At 30.3% G+C, this 21215-nt stretch overlaps 2 protein-coding genes across 2 annotated transcripts; one reads left to right on the forward strand and one right to left on the reverse strand.

The window, feature by feature from the left end:
• The first annotated feature begins 496 nt into the window (after positions 1 to 496).
• LOC103873151 lies at positions 497 to 1993 on the forward strand. The gene is made up of 4 exons (XM_033273084.1): positions 497 to 758; positions 852 to 1063; positions 1140 to 1404; positions 1486 to 1993. Exons 1-4 carry the CDS (start codon positions 723 to 725, stop codon positions 1777 to 1779), a joined length of 807 nt encoding a protein of 268 aa, XP_033128975.1. The 5' UTR covers positions 497 to 722; the 3' UTR covers positions 1780 to 1993.
• Positions 1994 to 1995: 2 nt separating this feature from the next.
• Positions 1996 to 5698, reverse strand: LOC103873152 (probable Ufm1-specific protease). Its single transcript, XM_009151578.3, has 13 exons — positions 5453 to 5698; positions 4873 to 5232; positions 4517 to 4782; positions 4368 to 4455; positions 4109 to 4284; positions 3901 to 3991; positions 3547 to 3669; positions 3418 to 3465; positions 3256 to 3332; positions 3067 to 3155; positions 2865 to 2976; positions 2634 to 2736; positions 1996 to 2372 (listed from the first exon to the last, which is right to left on the reverse strand). The coding sequence occupies exons 1-13, from the start codon at positions 5631 to 5633 to the stop codon at positions 2143 to 2145; spliced, it is 1944 nt and encodes a 647-aa protein (XP_009149826.1). The 5' UTR covers positions 5634 to 5698; the 3' UTR covers positions 1996 to 2142.
• Between the last annotated feature and the right edge of the window lie 15517 nt (positions 5699 to 21215).

A 21215-nucleotide genomic window follows, 5' to 3' on the forward strand; every position in this document is an offset into this window, starting at 1 on the left:
TACAACAAATGTATTTTGATATATATTATATGCATCAAGTTATCAAATTTGGCAACTTGCCAAAACTGTTTGGAGCAAAGTTGTACTTCACGATCTTCATCTTGACGTCAGTTCAGTGTCGGCCCTGGCCACACCAGAAGAAGCATGGGCTTCCAGCTGACACGATAATAAGTATTTTCGTGGTCACATATTTATAAAAAGTGACTTTAGCCTAGTGGTTCTAAGAGAAATTACCAGTGCTAGAGGTGTTGGGTTCAATTACTCTTAACTGCATTCATTTATTTTGGTCCTAAATATAAAATGGGACACGCGAACATTTATATATATAGATCCTTTGGAGGTGCTTTAACTTCTAACTGGTCGGACCTAGCAGTCAATAATTAATTAATTACCCATCAATACTAACTTGTAAACCAAGAAACAGGTCACACTAAGCATTCCGAACTTGTGTAATCTGGAAATGTTATTAAAAGACTCGCTTCCTCGATGATGCAGACTTCTTGAAGACGACCCTCCTGGTGTTGTTCGTGGGAACTTTGGCATGGGCTTATCAGTCAATCCAACCACCACCGCCAAAAACCGTCGGCTCTCCAGACGGAGCCGCAGTGACAGCACCGAGGATCACACTGAGAGACGGAAGACATTTGGCTTACAAGGAGCACGGAGTTCATAGAGACGAAGCCAAGTTCAAAATCATATACATCCACGGCTTCGATTCTAGTATGCTCGACTCGCCTTTCCCCTTTTTCTTATCGCCCGTAAGTTCTCCCGCAAAAATCTCACAAGCTTGTCAAAACTACTTGTCTCTTTGGTGAAGTCAAGAGTTAATATCTTTGTGCATCATACTTTAGGCTCTTGTGGAGGAGTTGAGGATATACACTGTGTCATTCGACCGTCCTGGTTATGGAGAGAGTGATCCTGACCCAAACCGATCACCGAGAAGCATAGCATTGGATGTAGAAGAGCTGGCTGATGGGTTAGGACTAGGACCTAACTTCTATGTCTTTGGTCTCTCCATGGGTGGTGAAATCACTTGGGCATGTCTTAAGTACATTCCTCACAGGTACTTGGTTCTTCTGAGGTACGGTTTATGACATGTGTTTGAATTGATGCTCTGAGTTTATGGACTTTGTAAACAGGTTAGCAGGAGCAGCGCTTGTAGCACCAGCGATTAACTACTGGTGGAGAAACTTGCCAGGAGACATAACAAGAGAAGCTTTCTCTCTTATGTATCCTGCAGATCAGTGGTCACTTCGCGTAGCTCACTATGCTCCTTGGCTTACATACTGGTGGAACACTCAGAAATGGTTCCCAATCTCCAATGTGATCGCTGGCAACCCCATCATTTTCTCCCGTCAGGACATGGAGGTCTTGTCTAAGCTCGGATTCGTCAGTCCAAATCGGGTACAAAGCACATCCATAGTTGTTTAGTTTCACAAAGCTTTGTGTGGTTTTGCTAAAAGATTCTATATTTTTTTGTTTCAGGGATACACAAGACAACAAGGTGAATACGAAAGCCTACACCGAGATTTGAATGTTGGATTTTCAAGCTGGGAGTTCGATCCTTTAGACCTTAAAGATCCGTTCCCGAACAAAAATGGCTCGGTTCATCTATGGCATGGTGATGAGGACAGGTTTGTGCCAGTGAAGCTTCAGAGTTATATAGCATCAAAGCTTCCATGGATTCGTTACCATGTAATCTCAGGATCAGGACATTTGTTACCTCTTGTGGAAGGTATGACTGATAAGATCATCAAGTCACTTTTGGTTGGGGAGTAAGAGGTGAGTAAGTGAGAGTAGAGAAGCTTTTGCTTGAGACAGATAGTTTCTGCTTGCAATGGCTACAAGTACAAACTAATTATGATCAACTATTAAATAAGTGAGACTAGAGAGGATGCTAGTTTGAGTCAATGTGGTTTATATTTTCCAAGGATGATTAAATTGCTTGTACGATTATCATCATGAATCGACCTTGAACTAATTGCTTAATCTCTCAGTTTGATTTATTTTTATTGTAAACAACTGAAAGTTTCATTTTGCACACTATCTCGAGGGACAAGAGTACACTAAGAAAATAACAAAACTGTGATTAGACAAAACAAAAATGTAATTGTTGGTGTGTAAGAAAATATGAAGAAAAGATTAAACCATATTAGGACGCTGAGGAAGGAGAAGATTGTAAAACTTATTGTGCAAGAAAAAGCTCTTCCCTTTGTTATCAATTGCTTTTTTCCACCCACACCATCCACCATTCACTATCTTCTTGTGATCTTCACCACCTGTATAATGCGGATCCAAGATCAAGAACGCACAATCTCCGCTTCCTTCATCGTAATCCACTCCCAAAAGCGTGTATGCAAGAACACCACCTCCTGAAACAATCAATTCCCATTACAATACAGTTTGTGATGTGGGTTGAGTTCATCAGTCTAGATGTCCTCACATTCCTCTTATAGGTTTTAGCTCACATTAACGACTAGTGGAAAGATCCTTTATATGTATGGTTTTAAGTGTCACTTATGCTTTTGAAATACATACTATCTTGGAGGCTATTCACATCAATGTTTTTGTTTTATTCTAAAGGATTAGCTTGTGTAAGGTTAAAGTATTCAGAGTGATTTGGCTTGACTTACCGATCATTATTGGAGTTCCTTGGGTCTCAAAGTGCAGAGCTAACTCACGGCATTTCTCTGGGAGCTCGGATCCAGATCTGAAGTTCATGATTTTGCAACTTACCTGCATAGAGAAAAAAAGACCCAACAGTTTCTTTATGTCAATACTCAATAGTAGATGTTGAAATAGATTCCTTCTTAGCATATATATATATGTTGAAAGACAAAGGACGTTTAGAGTAGAAGACTAACACCAAGAAGTTTGTCCAACACGAAACTCAGCTCTATGGCACCAATCCACTCGCGAGATCCTACAAATGAAGGATCCTTATCACCTATCTCCACGAGTGTCTGCTGTATTTCCCTGAACATCCAAGAATGGTACTTAGAAGATCAAGTTATGAAGAGGAGTTATGAGTTCTTATTCAGGAAAAAAAATTTAACTGTTTCTTGCCTATGTGAAGGTACAGAGATTGATGTATAGTGTTGAAGTCTGAACCATGAGATGATAGTTTGCAATGATCGGTAAGCACAACCCCATCCCTAAACAACAATATAGAATTAATATTAGAAGCACAACAAGATATTGTATCAGTATCAGGTTATTCTATTGACACCATGGAAGAATGAGAAAATGATATACCGAGTCATCAAAGCTATCCTGAAGATAATGATAATACTCATAAGAGCCTTGGATAACAGATGCCACACCCTCCGATACTGCATTAAACGTTGCAAATTGAATATAATGAATAAATAGAGCAAAGAAATAAGAAAGACAAAGGCATAGATTAATAATACTAACCACCGCTGCTAGGGATTCCGATATGCACATCTTTGAGCTGGATGGAGCCTGACAATGCCCACGTTGATTAACAATTAGAGCCTGTGGAAAAATATTGAGATAAATAAGAAACTAGGCAGAGCTATCTACCTCTTTTCTTTGTGTTACTCCTTGAGTCATCATTGACAGACAGATCCAATGCATTAGCAGTTCTCAGAAGGGGACGGTCAAGTGGCAGACCAAGCCTCATGTGCAGAGATTTCCTAACATCGACTGCAAATAAAGTCAACGGCAAGAGCCATATGTAAATTAAACATCATAATATCACCCACAGTAAATTTTGAGAGTTCAAAAACATGGCAGAGTGCTAAATTGATGATTCTGAAGCTTTCCGATAGATACATTCAGTTCTACTAAGAAAAAAAAAGAGGATTATGTATCATTTCAACTTTAGCATGACTCTATCTATCATAACTCTCTTTTGAACGTAATAACAATAGTTACCTTGCTTCATTTCAGTCTCTCCATAGTTAAGCTCGTATATAGTTGTTATTGGATGTAACACTCCAGGTGGATTGAAGTGATAAATACGCAACTGTAAGAACAAACCGATTACATATAATTCAACGAGTGGTGATTGAAAAGATAACTAAAAACATGTCGTCTCAACATGGGGAATACTGAAAGGGATATAAAAGAAACGATATCCTACCTGAGGATGTTCCATCAAGAGGTGTGGTAAGATAATCTTTTTCAGGGAGTATAGCTGATCAACCAGAGCAGGGATAACTAAGTTAGAGACTGCGTGCATGAGTGGTAGTTCCTTGGGTGCATAAGTGAGTACATCAAGATTCAAATCAACAACAATGACCCTTGCTTCTTCCATAGCTGTGAGAAAAGCAACAACTTAAGAAATGAGAACAGGGAACAAGCATATTTGAGTTTAAATCATTTACATTCCAAGTGATTACCTGGAAAATATTCTGCAACAGGGGCACCAGAGGTTGGAGATTTTTCAGATCTATTAAGCATAAGAGATATTTGGATCTTATCTGCATTCTATGAAGAAGAAATTTCAGTAGAGACAAGAACAGCAATACCAAGTATATGTATTACTAACCTCTGCTGAATTTACTAGTGCAGCAGGTTTGCTGTTCAGACACAAATGTGAACATGATATAATGTCAGATACTTGGTCTTCGGCAGCAGGCAGACGGTTAATGTTTGACGCATCAGCACCAAAACCAAAATCTTTACCGCGGAGGACGACTGGCTTTGGAACATCTCCAGAAGCTTTCTTTAAGGTCTCGGCTATGTACACAACATTTGGTTCTTTAAACTGAGTAATAACTGCATCAACAGCTTCTGAAAACATCTTCTTCGATTCTGGTGGAAACATACATGACATCACTAAACTTGAGAAAAAAAAAAGAATATAAATAGAGCCAAAAGAAAGTAAAGAGACTGAGATTATACCAGAGGGAGAGCTTGCGGGAAAATAGAAAGGCAACTTGATGGGAAGCTCACAGTGAAGTAAGCAACCATTCTCCCATAGATACTTTCCAGACTTATCTTCCTCATACACAATGGAGGCAACAGGCTCTAGCTTTGCTAACTTCTCGGTTTTAGAGATGAAGAAGTGAATGGCACCGGTTCCTGCATCCACACTAGCTCCAACTATCTTCTCGTCATCTAACTCTCCACCTTCAGATATACTCTTACGCAGTCTACGAGCTGCCCTGACCGCCTCAAGCGCGCTTTTCTCAGCGTCGGAGTCCCCAACTATCAGACCTCCAATGACCTCAAAACCTTTCGGTAACAACTTCCGCAGATCATCTGCTTGTTTATAGTCATTCAACAAAGATTACTAATACATACAAGAACAGTGAACACAAGAGAACTCACATTAAACTCAAGAACACTAGAACTGATCTAAGAGAACGATGATCCATTAGAAAGTATTGATCTTTCGATATCAAAAACAAGAATCATGCAATTGAGTTCGATTCTAGATAAGCTAATGGCAAGACCCGTGTGGAAGACGGCTTCTACTTACCAGATTCTTGATCGAGATCAGGAGACTGATGGATGCATCGGAAGGTGGAGACGACGGTGAAAGGCGGGAAGAATGGGGAACCAATGAGCCATTGGAGAGCTCCTGGTTGGTTCCCAGAAGAGAGAAGCAGCTTTGGGCAAAGGACTCGTACGGTCGCTGTCTCGCACGAAGGAGGAGCCATCGGATCCAACAAGGCAGGTTCAGTTTTATTTATTTTTACTTGTGCCTGTCGTGAGAGAGACTTATTTGACGATGTGGCGACTCTTTGTTATCTACATGGGCCGGATCCAGTATAGACCCATGATTCTAGGCCTATTTATATTAGACTTCTTCGAAAGTGGTTGTGGATAATTAATAGGGTTGGTTAATTTGATGAATGAGAATACTCGGAAAAATATTAATTTTGTACTAAGAGGATAAAGAAACAGAAAGAAGAGAGAGGAAATACTATGGTTAGTTGGTGAAATAAAGTTTTTTTTTGTTATGGATCAAATTTCCCTAATTAATATTGCTTTTTTTTAATTGAATGCTAATCCAAACATTGTTTATTTAGATAATATTTGAAAATTGAACATATATGGTTGAACGCAAGAATTTTACATCACTCAAGTTTTGAGGATGTCCACATCAATAAAAAATTCTCAACCAATAAAAATGATTCACTACCATTATTGTCATCTAATCGTAGCTTTCAAAAGTTATCTAACTGGTTTCTTCTTAATTTTTTTGATAATTTGTTTTACAAGCCCATATCATGGTCCAAATGATCTGCAAAACCTATTATATCAATAAAAGACTCATCGACTTCGTTCATCGGATAAATCACATATGTTTTTTCACTTTCTTTGTTTCTCAGCTGTAACGTCAGGCTCCCACAAGCCTATATCATAAAATTTACTCACTATGTTCTATAATAGTTGATGTTTTGGATGGAGGCATAAGACATACATTTTTTTCTAAAAAGTAACACTAAAATATAAAATAAGCATGATTCAGCTAATCATCAAAAAAAATATTATAAAACATTATTGGTCACACTGTTTTCAATAAAAGTTAAACTAATTTAAAAATATAAAACATCATGTATTTTGAAACATCAAAAACTCTTCAAAACATCATCTATTAAAACAGAGAGAATATTATTTACTGCAACAATCAAGAATCATGGAACTGTTTCCATATCACATGTTCTCACTTTATACATATCGATGATCAGTTCTCCTTTCCTTCTGCACAATTCACCAAAACAATATAAAAGAAGCAGGCAATGACCATCAAAACAACAAATCTGCAGTGGAGAGAAAATAACAAAATACATCGGCAGTGAGCGATCCACCAGTTACATGGCCTCAACTTACTCCCGAAACAACGAAGCCTAGATCGAATTTGGAATGGCTGATAAGTGATAATCGTAGTACCAGGTCTCCTTTGACAATTAGGTATCTTCCTCCTCTACAAAATTGCTATTTCATGACATAGTTTCTCTTCTCTTTTGATTACCTGTTGGTAGAAAGCAATAACGCCACAAGAAAAGCCTTGAAAGTTATACATGCTCTCCTTCAAACACTGTATCCTCTTCGTATCTTCTCTCTTCTCCGTCTCCCATACTTTCTCATTCTGTATTTGCGTCCATCCTTCTCTTCTCTTATTGGTTCGACTGCATAGGGTTTTGGAAACATTATGCCATTTTTAAATTTGGAGTTTAAGGCTGAGCTTGATGATAGAACTGTTTAATGTAACAAAGCAATACACGAAAACGGAGACGAGATCGAGACGAAAGAGAAACAGAGTATATGCTATTGCTAACCCATGATGAAGAGAAGGATAAAAACACAGAGATGTTACAGTTTCTTTATGAAAATCAACATATACTCTGCATCAGTATCGTTTAGCCGAGAGGTATAACTTTATTTGGGTTCCCTTAATGTGCTTGCCTTTGAAAGAATATGGTTTTCTATCATCATAACCTCAATCTTATTTTCATCAATCATTTTGTATTGACTTTTGATCACCAGGAACTTCAGGTGCTTCTGTAAGATGAAATCTGAGTGATTTTTCAGTGGAAGCTTCTTGAACGAGGAAAATTTGGTCACGTCTGTCTTGTTAGGGAAAGGCATGTCAGTATAACTTTCATTCATTTCCCTATCTTTGTTGTTATGTTTACTTTGTTGGAGTTTGTTGTTCATGTTATACAAACAAAATTTAACCTTCATTCAAATCTTTTTATTGTTTTTCTCATCAAGTTCTCACACATATATGCAAATATGAAACATGGTTCTTTCCAAGACCCTACTTCACCAATTTCAAATTGAACATCATCTTAGCAAAGAAGTAGAAATTCAGTCTCATCTCCATATAACCCTAATATACATCGGCTTATATTTGCTTAGATTCAAGATAACATCTTTGGGAAGAAAGAACATTTTCTATTATGCTAATAGACGTAGCCAGAATAGAATGACATTAGAATATCAAAGAGTATTCAATGACAGCTAATTTTTTTTTGTCATTAATTTACAGTTTTGATTGGTTAGCTAAACAATTTTACATTGTTTTTTTTTTGAAAAATATTTGTGCTGAAAATCCAACCTTCGGTTATGTTCTAAGTTTCTCAAAACTTTCATCGTGAGGTTTAAGTAGAGGATGCTTGAGGAAGAAGATGAGAAGGTTTTTAAAATATTACTGAACTCTCGGGACAGTGACGAAATAACACAATCAAAGTGACATGTGAAAAAATCAGTGCAAGTTACCAGAGAAGAGACTCTGAGAAGCCAACCGGCGACTACTTCCTCATAAAGCAACCCAATCACCAGAATTTGCAGAATGTTTGTTACACAATATAGCCATGGAAACCAAAGGGAGTAAATTGTCATTCATTTTCTAATTGCTTCAGTAGTCTGTGTTCACATCCACTTATCCTTCTCATTCTAAGAATGTAATATTTATTCCAGATTTATAAAAGAAAAAGCAAACCACCATTTGTAGTAAATATCTAAGGTTTTCTTTTTTTCTTAAAACATATTATGGTATGGGAGATAAAGCTAGCATCAAAATGATAGCTGAAGTCAATACTAAGTTTCATTTATATAACCAATTTTCAGACGAAAATAAAATCAGTTTTAATGCAAGATGGAAGAATAAACTATGAAGAGTTATGTGTGATGATGAGAAGTGGTACTACAAAGTAACAAGGAAAACTTCATTCCAGTCCAAGGAGGAACTGAATACTATTAGATGAACATTTGTTTGCTTGATATCAAATGCATAGGAGGAATCCATGACTATTTTATGCACATAGATACATATATGCATGCATATGTTACCAGCATAATCATTGTGAACTCAACACTTAATTCAATTGGACATAATTCAACATCACACATTGACAATCTTATCAACGCAAACGATCTGGTCTGGTCCATACCTTCAGCCACTGCTCCCATAAGTTTTGTGATGATCACTCTACTTCTATGATTTACAAAGGTGTTAGAAAGTACTAAAGACGGATAATAGAGTGTTATCATCAAACTATCCATTAGGTTTTCTTTATAATCTTGTGTAAACATTGTAGAAAAAACTGATAATTACCTTTAAAATAACTTTATCGGTTTCACATATAGAAATTACTGAATCAAATAAACTCCATAAAATTACAAATAATCACAAAACTTGTAATGCAATAACCTTTTTAAATTTTAAATTTAATGTAATGCGTAAAGTTACTTTTGGAAAATATATTCCCAAAAATAAATACTATATTTCAAATCTATCTGATTAAAAAAGTGATTAAATTTCTAATGGAAAAAGGAGCTAAGATGATCAAGTGTCAAAAGAGACGAGTTATGTCTTCTAGGGTTATCAAGACATAACAACATGATGTTTGTTTAAGACAACTCCAATACTTATGCTTATGCTTGCCTTTTTGACATGTCTATTATATTCCATTGTTTCATTTTCTTTGGTTAGTTTTTAAGATTCATCTGTGCATATTTTTTCTTAACGTAGTGAAGGAAAGTTCATGTCTTCTTGTAGTGGAGACTGTGGAAGATTTCTTTGTAAATGATATTCTTAATCATTGATCTAGTTTCTCTGCTTATTTTCACTTCAAATCTGCAGTCCATTTTTTTTAGATAACACTAGCATAATATATTCTTCACAATATCTGATTCTACAGTTTTCTTATAAAACAATACTCAAGCATCATTCATCAAACCACATATGGCACACTTTTTTAATGATATTATTCATTACGAATTCAGTCATCACTCAAGCCAATCTTGAAAGCCGACCTGTGAATTGCTTACCTTCTTCAACTTTACACATTTTTTGTCCAAACCCTTAAAACAACTGGAACAACACATTAGAGATTAATATGGATTCCCTATAACTCTCGTCACATTAATCATAATGTCATGAAACTCACTACTCTATTTTTTGGGTTGTAGCTTTCGAGGTCGACAAAAATCAGAAATATGAAAAGCTTTTTCTCTAATGCTGCTTTCACCTATGAAGCTTAGAATCTCTTGCCCCGCTTTACTCTAAAGACCTTGGTGGCTTTGATACTTTGCAGCAAGAACAGGTGAGACGTGGAAAGTATCACTGACACAAAACATAACAATATACATTATATATGGGTTTGGGGTCTTTGTTTCAATGACATTTTAAATTTGATAGAACAAGTATGAAAAAATCATAGTCAAAAACTTTTTTCATACAACTATAACAAAAAAAAAGTTACATGAAAGACCTCAAAATGTTAAACCTTGAACATTTAAGTTTTCTTCTACACAATTTTTTTTTGGTTAATGATAAGGCAGTCCATACTTTCTGCAATCAACACCAGAAGCAAACAAAGTCATGAAAGGTGTCATGAAAGTATGTCTTTGGACAAGATTATGTGATCTTAACTGAGTTTTTTGAGATTTGGTGATTACTTTGTTGCTTTTGTTGAGCACTGGATAGTGATATTCACCTCATCTCTCATGCTTTCAACTTGGTTGTTTGAAGATTGTACAAGATCTTATCAATTAGAACAACTATTCATTTTTATTACTGCAATTTTATTTCTTTACATTCTTTGGAATTTGTGTTAGACTTTGGAATTTTATATTAGGATAAGTAATCAAATTGCTTTTATTGAGTTCGAGCGTCGCTAGCTCCGAAGTCTAAGGAACGGAAAGTCAACGGCCAACAGTTAAGATATGGTCAACTGTCGTACTCGAATTTTCAACAATGCAACTTTTGTTTTAATAGAATAATAATCTTCATTATAAGTATTTGGTCATTTTGGAGAAAACTTGTATCCAATTAAGAGATCATAATTTTTTTTAATGTCCCTATAAACTTGGATCTTCAAAATTAATTTTTTTTAATATCCTAACTAATACTTAGGTTTATGGTTCAGTTATCATTGTTTAAGATTTGCCAAATGTTTCAAAAACAATTTCACATCTATCGCAAAGAAGTTTTTGATATAAATAAAAGTTTAATATTCATTCAAAAAATATCCCAACCAACATTATCTTCTACAACATCTTGTATATATTCTATTATAAAAAGTTACAAAAAAAAAATCTTGTATATGTTCTATTAAAATAGAATCAATATACAGAATTAACATTTTGTTTACTTCTTGTCACTGAAAATTTAAAATTTTAATGATAATATTGTCAAATTAATTTTTAGTTAATTAAATATTTTTTACATTTATACAAAATAATATATATCATTTTCTATTGTAAAGATTTTGTAAAACTTTTACTCTTATGTTTAAGATAAAGCAATAATATCTATAAATATTACCGAAATATTTTTTTGTTATTAGCTATATATATAGGTTTTATGAAAAAGCCCTTTGTCAAAAAAAAAATATAGGTTTGATCAACACAGTTGACCAAATTTCGTCCAGAATTTTATATCCGACAAACAATTACTAACTAAATTAAGTTAACTTGTGTATAAGATAATTTCATGACGTTTGCAGGAGTAAACCCTAAAGCAATCAAAATGGTGTAACTACAATTAACATAATTAGTTAAAGTGTCCAAGGAACAACTTTTGTTTTTGTTAATATATCCCCAACTTGTTAAAAACTCAACTAAGGACAAATCCCAGTAAAGTGAAACTTGCGCTAGAAAATATGTTTTCTATTTTAAATTAGTTTGGAACTATCTTGAATTTATGGAAATACCTAGATTAAGTCAGGGAGTTGCAGTCTATAGATGGATTTTTTTTTTTTTTGGACATTCAATTGAGCTTTAATTTGTATGTTTAGTTAAATCAAGAGATTTAAATCAAAATATTGGTAAAAATAAAAACTCTAAAATATTTAAAACATTTGCTTTATATATAATTTAAATTTAAGTTTATATTGCTGCACATGACGCATGAAAACTAAAATGGGTAAAGTTAAGTTTTGGGTTTGACCAATGAGATGCATCCCATAGTTATTAGTATAAAAAATCTGCGGTAATAGATTATAGAAGACAGTCGTCTGTATATTAATTTAGAACCGTTATCTTCAGTTTAAAATTTATTTAAAAAGTGAAATAACCACATGATAGAGTTCATTTTTCAATTTTAATCAATTATATAGTGGAAATAGAGTAGTGGGCAAAAAATAAATGCATTACTAGAGTTTGAACCGGACATTCGTGCGGGTATTTTCTATTTTATAAATATATAGCGTTAATATTATCATAAACGTTTTAAATATATGATATCTATTTTAATGTTATTTATTGTGTAGCTCTATCATGTTATTGTTTAGGCTTCTTATTCGATATTACTAATATATAGTGATCGATTTTATACTTTTATTTTGTTATTATTTATTACCACGACAATATATTTTAAAAATTTATTTAGTTATATTATAAAAAGGATATTTGCTTAGAAAATTTTAGATTTACATGTTGTGTTTTAAAAATATATTTTAACATTTTATATTTTTGGGATTCTATACATAAATATATTGTTTTATTTAAATAATATAGCTTAGTATGTTTTATACATAGTAGCATCTTTCATATTATTTTAGTAAATTTTAACGATAAAGTATATTTTTGGATGTTATGGTATTAATTTTTCTTATTTTCTGTTATTAAATTAAAAGTTCGAAATATTATTTTATTTTCTATTCTTACAACATAATTGGTTTTGTATTACCTTTTAAAAAATAATACTTTAGCATCTATGAGTTTGTCTTTTGTAAAATTTGAATATTATCATTCTTGTTTGGAATATTTGTTTTTAAAATTGTATATTTGGTGAAAGAAATTTAAAAAGTTACATAACTATTTATAAGTTTGGAAGATTATATGAATTTTTATTTATATTACTAAACTAATTCATTTTTAAAAAATATATTTTTTCATAATATTTATCTTTTTAAACATATATTATTATAATTAAAACATAAGTTGAATTTATAGTTAACTTTATTTTTAAATTAATATATTTAATAAATTATTAAAATTTCAAAGTTTCTAATAATATATCTTGTAAATAATACATAAACTAAAGTTTACTTATATACTATCATATTTTCTTATATAATAATTTTTGATTATATATTGTTGTGAGTTGCAAAATAAGTAAAAATATAATATATATAGTTGTAGATATAAAAGTTTAAATATGTTCATAATTTTACTTTTGTATAAAAAGATGAGAAATTATCACATATACTACATTCATATTACCACTTTTCATGTTTACACTAACCACTTTTACTCTCATTTTTATTGAAGGTAAAAGATATCTATACCCCTAGTTTTAACTAATTTAGACTTAGGGTCTAGAGTTGAGGGGTGGGGTAGAGTTTTTGGAATGTGAAATTTAGGATTCTAATAAATATATAAATAAAAACTTTAAATAAATTTAAAAATAGTTTCAAATGTAATTTTTTATTTTCAAAAATAAATTTTGAAAAAAAAAATTTGAATAAAAAATCCAAAAATTGTTTTTATAAAAAAATCGAATTTGAAAAAGTATAATGGTATATTTTATTCCAATAGTATATTTTATTTAAATAATTATTTATTATATATATAGAGTACAATGGTATAAGAGTCTTTTGTCACTTAATGAAGAAAATATTTTTGAAAATGTCTTTTTAGTGGTGGTAAAGATGAATAATGGTATCATGAAAGTGTTAAACATGAATTCCCACTAAAAAGATTACATAGTTTACGAATTCTAACCCATTTTAAAGGTGAATGATAAATATTTATTTAAACAAAAAAATTTTTTCAATAAAATAGGTTAATTTATCAATTTAATTTAATTTTATCATTTTTAGTTTATATATTACTTCTATTTTAATATAATATGGACTATAACTATAAAATTTATACATAATCGAATTTATTTATTTTTTATTTTTATAAATTAACTTTAGTTTGTAGTAATATTATATTACTAATTAAAAAATTAAATAATGCATTGTTTTATAAAAACATTTAAAACTTTTTGTAGGATTTAGTTAGATTTGTTTAAACATATTTTGTTATAAATAAAAACATAGTTCAATTTTATAGTTGAAAATTTATTATTAATATTCTTATTGATTATTAATTTTTTTTAAAGTGTTATATATTTGATTGATTGATATGAATAATCAAATATGACTTGTTAACCGTAGATAAAATTAATGATTCTATTTGAATTTTTAAGACAAACATATATTTATAAAAATCAATATATAAAATTTAATGAGAATTGTTGTGCTATATTATATATAAAAACATAGAATGTAATTATAATTATATAATCTCCCTCTTACTAATATGTAATGTTACAATAATATAGTATTGTTTTCTATTATATTTACTAAATAGAATTGTAATTATATAACTAGATCTTGATCTGCACAACTGTGTAGGTGATTATTTTTATTTTTATACATATAAATATTTGATTTACATGATTAGTGGTATATAATTTTAATATTTACAATATTACTATAAGTTTAATATAATATTTTCAAATATAAATTTTTTATAGTTTGTATGCAGTAATTTAATTTATTGTTTCAAATTATTAGTGATAACCCTCTTATTAAAACATGAACACTAACTAAAATTTTATATTATGTGATATTTACGATAAATTGTGTTCAATTAATATTAATTTAGATATTAATTTCCTTAAGATTATACTTGTATTTTCAATACTTTAAAATGTTTGCTTTAATGAAAAATGAAATATATAGTTATATTTCAAATAAAAAGATATGAAAATGTTATTCAGATGTAATTCAGATAAAATATGGGAATATGGATTTGATCTTTTTTGAATAATTAAAATAATTTAAATATGTATACAAAAATTTATTTAAGTAATTTTCTAAGGCATGGTGCAAAATAAAATAACACACATGAAAAGAACTTGTGACTTCTATTTTAATAGTATAGATATCTCTCTTTTTTTTCATCTCTCCTTAGAGCACCAACATCGATCAAAACTTGTAGAATCGTCTTTACCCTATAAAACAAAAAGGTTTTAGCCAATAGAAAAGTAATACAAAAAAAAGTATCTTCAACACAGTTGAACGTTTCGAATCGTCTCTGGTGATTATTATGTCTCTCTCCTCTTTTCTATGTACTTTTATTATTTTAGGTGTGAGAGATTGGGTGAGAGCCTTTCACTAATGGTATAGTGTGCTCTTAGCTCTATCAGTCTCTCACCTTCTTTTCCATTTTTTTTTCTATCTTTAATATGTAATGGTACAGTAAATATTGTAGTACTTTATTCTATTTGCAAAGCATATAATAGAATTGTAAGTATACAATTCCTCTTTTTCTCTCTTTTTTCTCTGTCTCTTCAAGAATGACAATATTATCCAAGTTAGTGACAAATGATCACATCACTTCTTTACATACAGATACATTGTTGGTTTTTTTAATCTTCCAATCCTTATATACATTTGACAAATTATCTCCAAGATATACCTACCATAGGTTTCCCCCCAACAAATTTAATAGGTGGTTTGCATTTTTTTTTTAGTATGATATTGAAGATCCATAAAATGTCATTTTAGACGCTTTTTTTTTTTGGATAAAATATCAAATTGATTATAAGAATGAAAGAATATGGTCATTTACAAGTGGTTAAAAGGTAAGATATATAGCAGCAAAGAGTAAACGATCATTAGTAGACCAAATGCCACTGTGCAAACTCAGTCATAGATAGCGAACTAACATCGCAAGAGATCCTCATACTTGTGTGCGGCTCCATATTTGAGCCCAATAATGCGGTTACGGATGGTTCGATCAATATATCGACACATCTTCTATGTTCCCATCAAACTTGTTCAATGCCGGCGAGCATTTCTCTCCCTCCAGATTAGATACACTGTCACTTGGAACGCTAGACGGATCAGAACATAGTCCATAGCTGAGAAGGTGTTACCCTGTAGACCAGTCATGGTATCATTCCAATCCAGCGTTATACTGCTCCCTAGAACTCTTCCAACAATACGTAACCACACTGTATACATGTAAGGACACGCGAAGTACATGTGGTCTCGAGTTTCATCTTTCTCACCACAGAAGACACAAGACTGCTCCACGTTCCACACTCTCATTCTAACTCCAGTTGAAAGACGGTCCAGCACAGCAAGCCAAGTGATAAAAGAAAACCGTGGTACCCCTGAGCAAACCAGATAACCTGTGACCAGGAGACTTTATTCTTCCGCAAACGCAGTTGTTCCCATGTATTCTTACAAGAGAAAAAACGAGAGTAAGTATCCTGATTCTGGCGCCACAGAAACCGATCTTGTCCTCCCCTATATCAGGTTGTTCCTCAGCCAAGATACACCTACAAAGGCAACCATGAAGCCTGCTTCTTCTACTTACTCTCGATTTTAGACGCATTTTTACAAATTATGGAAAGCAAAATCACTTATAAAATTATAAATAAAGCTATATTATGACGATTTGAAAACTAAAATAGACTCCCTCCGTTTCAAAATAGATGATGTTTTGGAGAGTTTTAAATGTTTCAAAATACTTGATATTTTGATATTTGTATATTAGTTTTAGTTTTACAGAAAACTGTGTCACCAATAATGTTTTATAGTTGTTTTTATGATTGGCTGAATTAGTTTTATTTTATATTTTTAATGTTACTTTTCAGGAAAAAAAGTATGCCTTAATTTTTGTGTATTCACTAAAATATAAAGTATTTTGAAACAGAGGGTGTACTTCAAAAGAAAAATATATTTTAATATGTATTGCGTGAAAAACACCAATAATGTGAACAATACGCAAGTATTCCATAGCGTACATAATTATATAGTATATTCGATGTATACTTTCGGAATATAAAATACCTCTACTACTAAACATTATGCAATTTTAATTGGTTAGACATGATAGTTCAACAGAGTAGCTGTCAGAAAATTTTGATTATAACCATATATAATTGTTTAGTAGGTTTTGTTTCATATTGATAGACGAAATCAAAAGTCAAGTATTGATGGGTTGCATTACGATAATATGCTATTCATAGAAAACAAAAATGGTTGAAAAGAGAATATATTATTTGATTCATTTGTCTGAATTTCGATGAAAGAAATGTTTGATAAGATGAGAGGAGGTGAAACTATTTTAAATAAGATCTTATGGGTATCTATGCTAATATAATCAAAAGGGATAAGAACGTTCTATCGTCCTAGACCAAAAAAAACGTTCTATCGTCATATGGAAATATTCTAATATATAAAACCTAAAATTATGGAGATTTTTACCTCTAGAGACACTTTTTTACGTCTAATCTAGAGTTGTTCAATATGGTAAAACCGAACCGAACCGAACCGAAATAGACAATATGGTTTAGTTTTGGTATATACCATATAAACCGAATGAATATAATTTTATAAAAACCGTAGGATTTGGATATAGTTTGGTATATAACCATTAAACCGATTAAACCAAATAAACCAAATAAAACTGATTAAAAGTAGAAACATGTAAATATGTATCTATTTTATAACAATACATGCAAGTCTATTTGTTACATAAGTCAAATTTGTGTTAATAACTATTACCATAATTTTATAGTAATAAATAACCTTAATTTGTAAAACATTTGAACTATAATTAAATAACAATACATCGCAATTTAGACATCTTATTTTCTAAGTCTTCTTTTGATCTTTTTTATTTATTTTAGTCTTCACTAAATTAATATGAAGATTATAAATTTGATGGACAATAATTAATGAAAAATTTTCACTAACTTTTTTCTTATCTGTAAACAAACAGAGTTTCGTGTTCAATTGAAAAAGCATGACTTTAATGAACACTAAATTTTGTTTCATATTTTTATTTTCAAAATTTCAAGCTTTCATTTTAGTTATAGATTTGATTATTTTGTTTGATGGTAGAAGCATTTTTACTTTTTTGTTCATTTATTTGAACATGTAATATATTTTTAATAAATGATTGTTTTGACAATATGACTCTAAAATTCATATAATATAATCTCAAACTAAATAATTATATTTTTTTGGTATAAAACCGAATAAACCGAAAACCGACGGTATATATACCGAGCCGAACCGAAGTAAATATGGATTTAGAATGGTAGTTATATTTTACTAACCGAAATACCAAAAACCAAAAAAACTGAACCTAAACCGAACCTAAACCGAACCGATATCCGGATTGAATACCCCTAGTCTAATCTATTAAAACAGAAGTACAAATTAAGATCAACCTTAAATTTGCACAATATTTACCACCTAATATCATTGAAATAATTAAATGAACCTACTTTTAAGTAATCTTTGTCTTTTCCAAAATTAATGAAGTAATAATTACTCATAATTCTATGTTTTTCATATCTTTTTAAAAATTAATAAAATATTTCCTAAATTAAATTCACAATCAATTAAATATTAATATTTTAACTTATAAACATTCATGAATATCAATAATATACACAAAATATTTATGTAACAATATAAGTTATATTTTTGTCTGATTCTCCCCCATAATTCACGTTACTCTTCTTTTTTTTTGAACAAATTTTTCTTCTTACCAATATAAATATATTACATGCACCATTATAATTATTTACAAACTTACCATATAAAATAATTTATTAGACATTATTATAAAATTTTGATCCACAAGTAAACAAAATAAAACATTTGTATAGACGCAAGGATCATATTCAACAAATGGTGGTAATACAATTGACGGTTTACATGATAAAATAAAATTTAAAAGAATATAAACTTAAAAATTATTATGCTTATAAATGTTATTAAATAATTATTTAACCATGTAAAATTTTAAAATACATATTATCACTTAGACAAAATATATATTTATTTACAAAAATAAAAGCCAACATCTGCAAGGCTGTGGTTTAAATGTACACAAATTTAAACCCATTTATAATTTCTTATCAGTTACATCAAATTTATAATTTCATTTTATTTTCAATCTTAATTTGTATATGTTCCAAATTTCATAGAAGTTTAACAATAATTTTATTTTCTTACAAATATTATAACTAATGTTTCATTTATAAATAGCATGCTAATTCACAATTGTCTATTTTGTACTTTTTATTTAAAAAATCTGTTAGCTATATATCTTAGACATGCATCTTACTATAAATGTTAGATTTTTATATAATACCTAATATCGATGATACATTTTGCGCTAAAATGCTAAAATATAAAATCAAGTACAAATATAACATTTACATTTACAAATATGACTACATTAACGAATCTCGTATATATTATTTGAGAAACATTGCAACATTTTTTTGTAGTCACGTGTCATCACTAGAATGATTCTTAGAATCCTTAGAGAAATATGTTGTTCCATCTAAATATATAATAAGCCTTTTATTAAACCACAATAAATACATTATTAATGTGGTTCATTATTTCCTTAAATAAGATTACGAAATTGTCTAATGTGGCTAAAATATATATGACAATTAATGATTTTGAATAATAAAGATTTGATAAAAATAAGTATGTATTATAATTATATTTGTTTAATTTTAAGCTATTAAAATAAATTAAAAAAATCATAGTAACCATATAATAAAAATTAAAAAAACTATTTATATATTATATTTTGAATTTTTAAAAACGAGTATAAATTACTAAAATTGTTGAAAGTTTCACATTCAAATTTTGTGATCTATGATTTAAAACTTTTGTTATGACATGATACAAATAATTAAAAAATAATATAAGTTGAAAGTATCATTTAATAAGTATCAAAAATAAAAGATATATAAATATATGTATCATTTTAAATTAAACTATATGCCATATAAAAATATGAGCAAAAAGCATCATTTAATAAATATTAATATTAAAATATACCATATATATGTTACTATCATTTAAATTTAATTAAATATCAGATCAAATAGAAAAAATATTTTTTTGATTTATAAAATTTATTTATATGTTCGCACCAATTTAATTATATAAGTAGTAGATAATGACTTTTTTTATTCAATATATATTTATTATTTCATAATATGTTATAAACATATAATATATAAAATAATTTATATATATGATGTTCATTCCGCGTAAGGCGCGGATCTTAACCTAGTATATCATTAAATACAAACACAAATTAAATACTCGCACGGATCAAAGTCTAGTATCAATTACGCTACAAGACAGTTATCACTTTAGACACATTTTTCCTTGTAGAAAGGACTCTTATGACCTTAGACTAAAGAAAATAGAACATTTTGCTTTATTCCCATCACACAAATTTTCTCTTCTTTTTGTTGCACTTTATTATTTTTCTTATCACACCTTATGTTTTCATTTATTTTTTATCTCAAATTCTAATATATATTAAATAAAAATAATTATCATAATAAATTATATATAAAATTCTATCTTTTAAGATCTATTTATATATATATATATATATATATTATATACATTAATGTGTAACCAAAATTAAATGTGGACATGGACACCAAAACGTGGATAATAGAATTATAGATTAGATGTTGACATCAACAAATCAGGAGTTGTCTTATCCATTGGAGCTCGATCACAGCTGTCTTATCGGAGATCAAAAGCTAGTTGTGTTGGATTGGATGTGGTCATCGAAGAAGTCTCCAGCAGATCGGTGTACATCAGATCGAAAGATAAAACCATTAGAGAGTTGGAACCATAACTCGATTGTGGTGGTGACGAAGGCGGTCCTCTAAAACTCGTGCTCACCACTCCAATCTGCCATAATTCTTCTTTTTCATTGTGCCGAGCTTGGGATTTCAAGCTTTGTCGTTCTCTGTTCAAATTCATCAAGACGATGTGATCTCACATATCTTATACATAAATTATTATATTATAAGTTGAAGAACATTGGTGATTAGCAGATGAAAAATCATCCACGGAATTTTGTTCACATTATAGAAAAATAGTGTCCACATGAACTCATATCCATATTTATATTATCCACATTTATGAATCTACATTTCCAATGATCCGTACTTCTTTGTTCACATTTTCACTAATCCATATTTTTCATTTTTTAATTTTATTATTCGTCTACATATTTTGCGTACATGTCAATTTTTTTTTATGATTTTAAATATGTAATAGTAGAAGTAAACTGTCGTACATATTTTTTGTATTTCTTTGATTCATATATTTACAAGTTACTCGTCATCTACAATTCGTCACAATTCGTCATCCATAATTCGTCATCTACAATTTGCCATTTTTCATAAGGATAAATTTGTCAAAAATATA

The sequence above is a fragment of the Brassica rapa genome, chromosome A06 (genome assembly GCF_000309985.2).
Source record: "Brassica rapa cultivar Chiifu-401-42 chromosome A06, CAAS_Brap_v3.01, whole genome shotgun sequence".
NCBI lineage: Eukaryota > Viridiplantae > Streptophyta > Magnoliopsida > Brassicales > Brassicaceae > Brassica > Brassica rapa.

Excerpts from the sequence above, each read along its gene's own strand:
- LOC103873151 (XM_033273084.1), top strand. The coding sequence starts at position 723 with ATGCTCGACTCGCCTTTCCCCTTTTTCTTATCGCCC. Across the intron at positions 759-851 it reads TCCCCTTTTTCTTATCGCCC|GCTCTTGTGGAGGAGTTGAG; the intron begins GTAAGTTCTCCC and ends ATCATACTTTAG. Across the intron at positions 1,405-1,485 it reads GATTCGTCAGTCCAAATCGG|GGATACACAAGACAACAAGG; the intron begins GTACAAAGCACA and ends TTTTTGTTTCAG.
- LOC103873152 (XM_009151578.3), bottom strand. The coding sequence starts at position 5,633 with ATGGCTCCTCCTTCGTGCGAGACAGCGACCGTACGAGTCCTTTGCCCA. Across the intron at positions 3,670-3,900 it reads AGAGACTGAAATGAAGCAAG|TCGATGTTAGGAAATCTCTG; the intron begins GTAACTATTGTT and ends CTTTATTTGCAG. Across the intron at positions 3,156-3,255 it reads AGGATAGCTTTGATGACTCG|GGATGGGGTTGTGCTTACCG; the intron begins GTATATCATTTT and ends ATTGTTGTTTAG.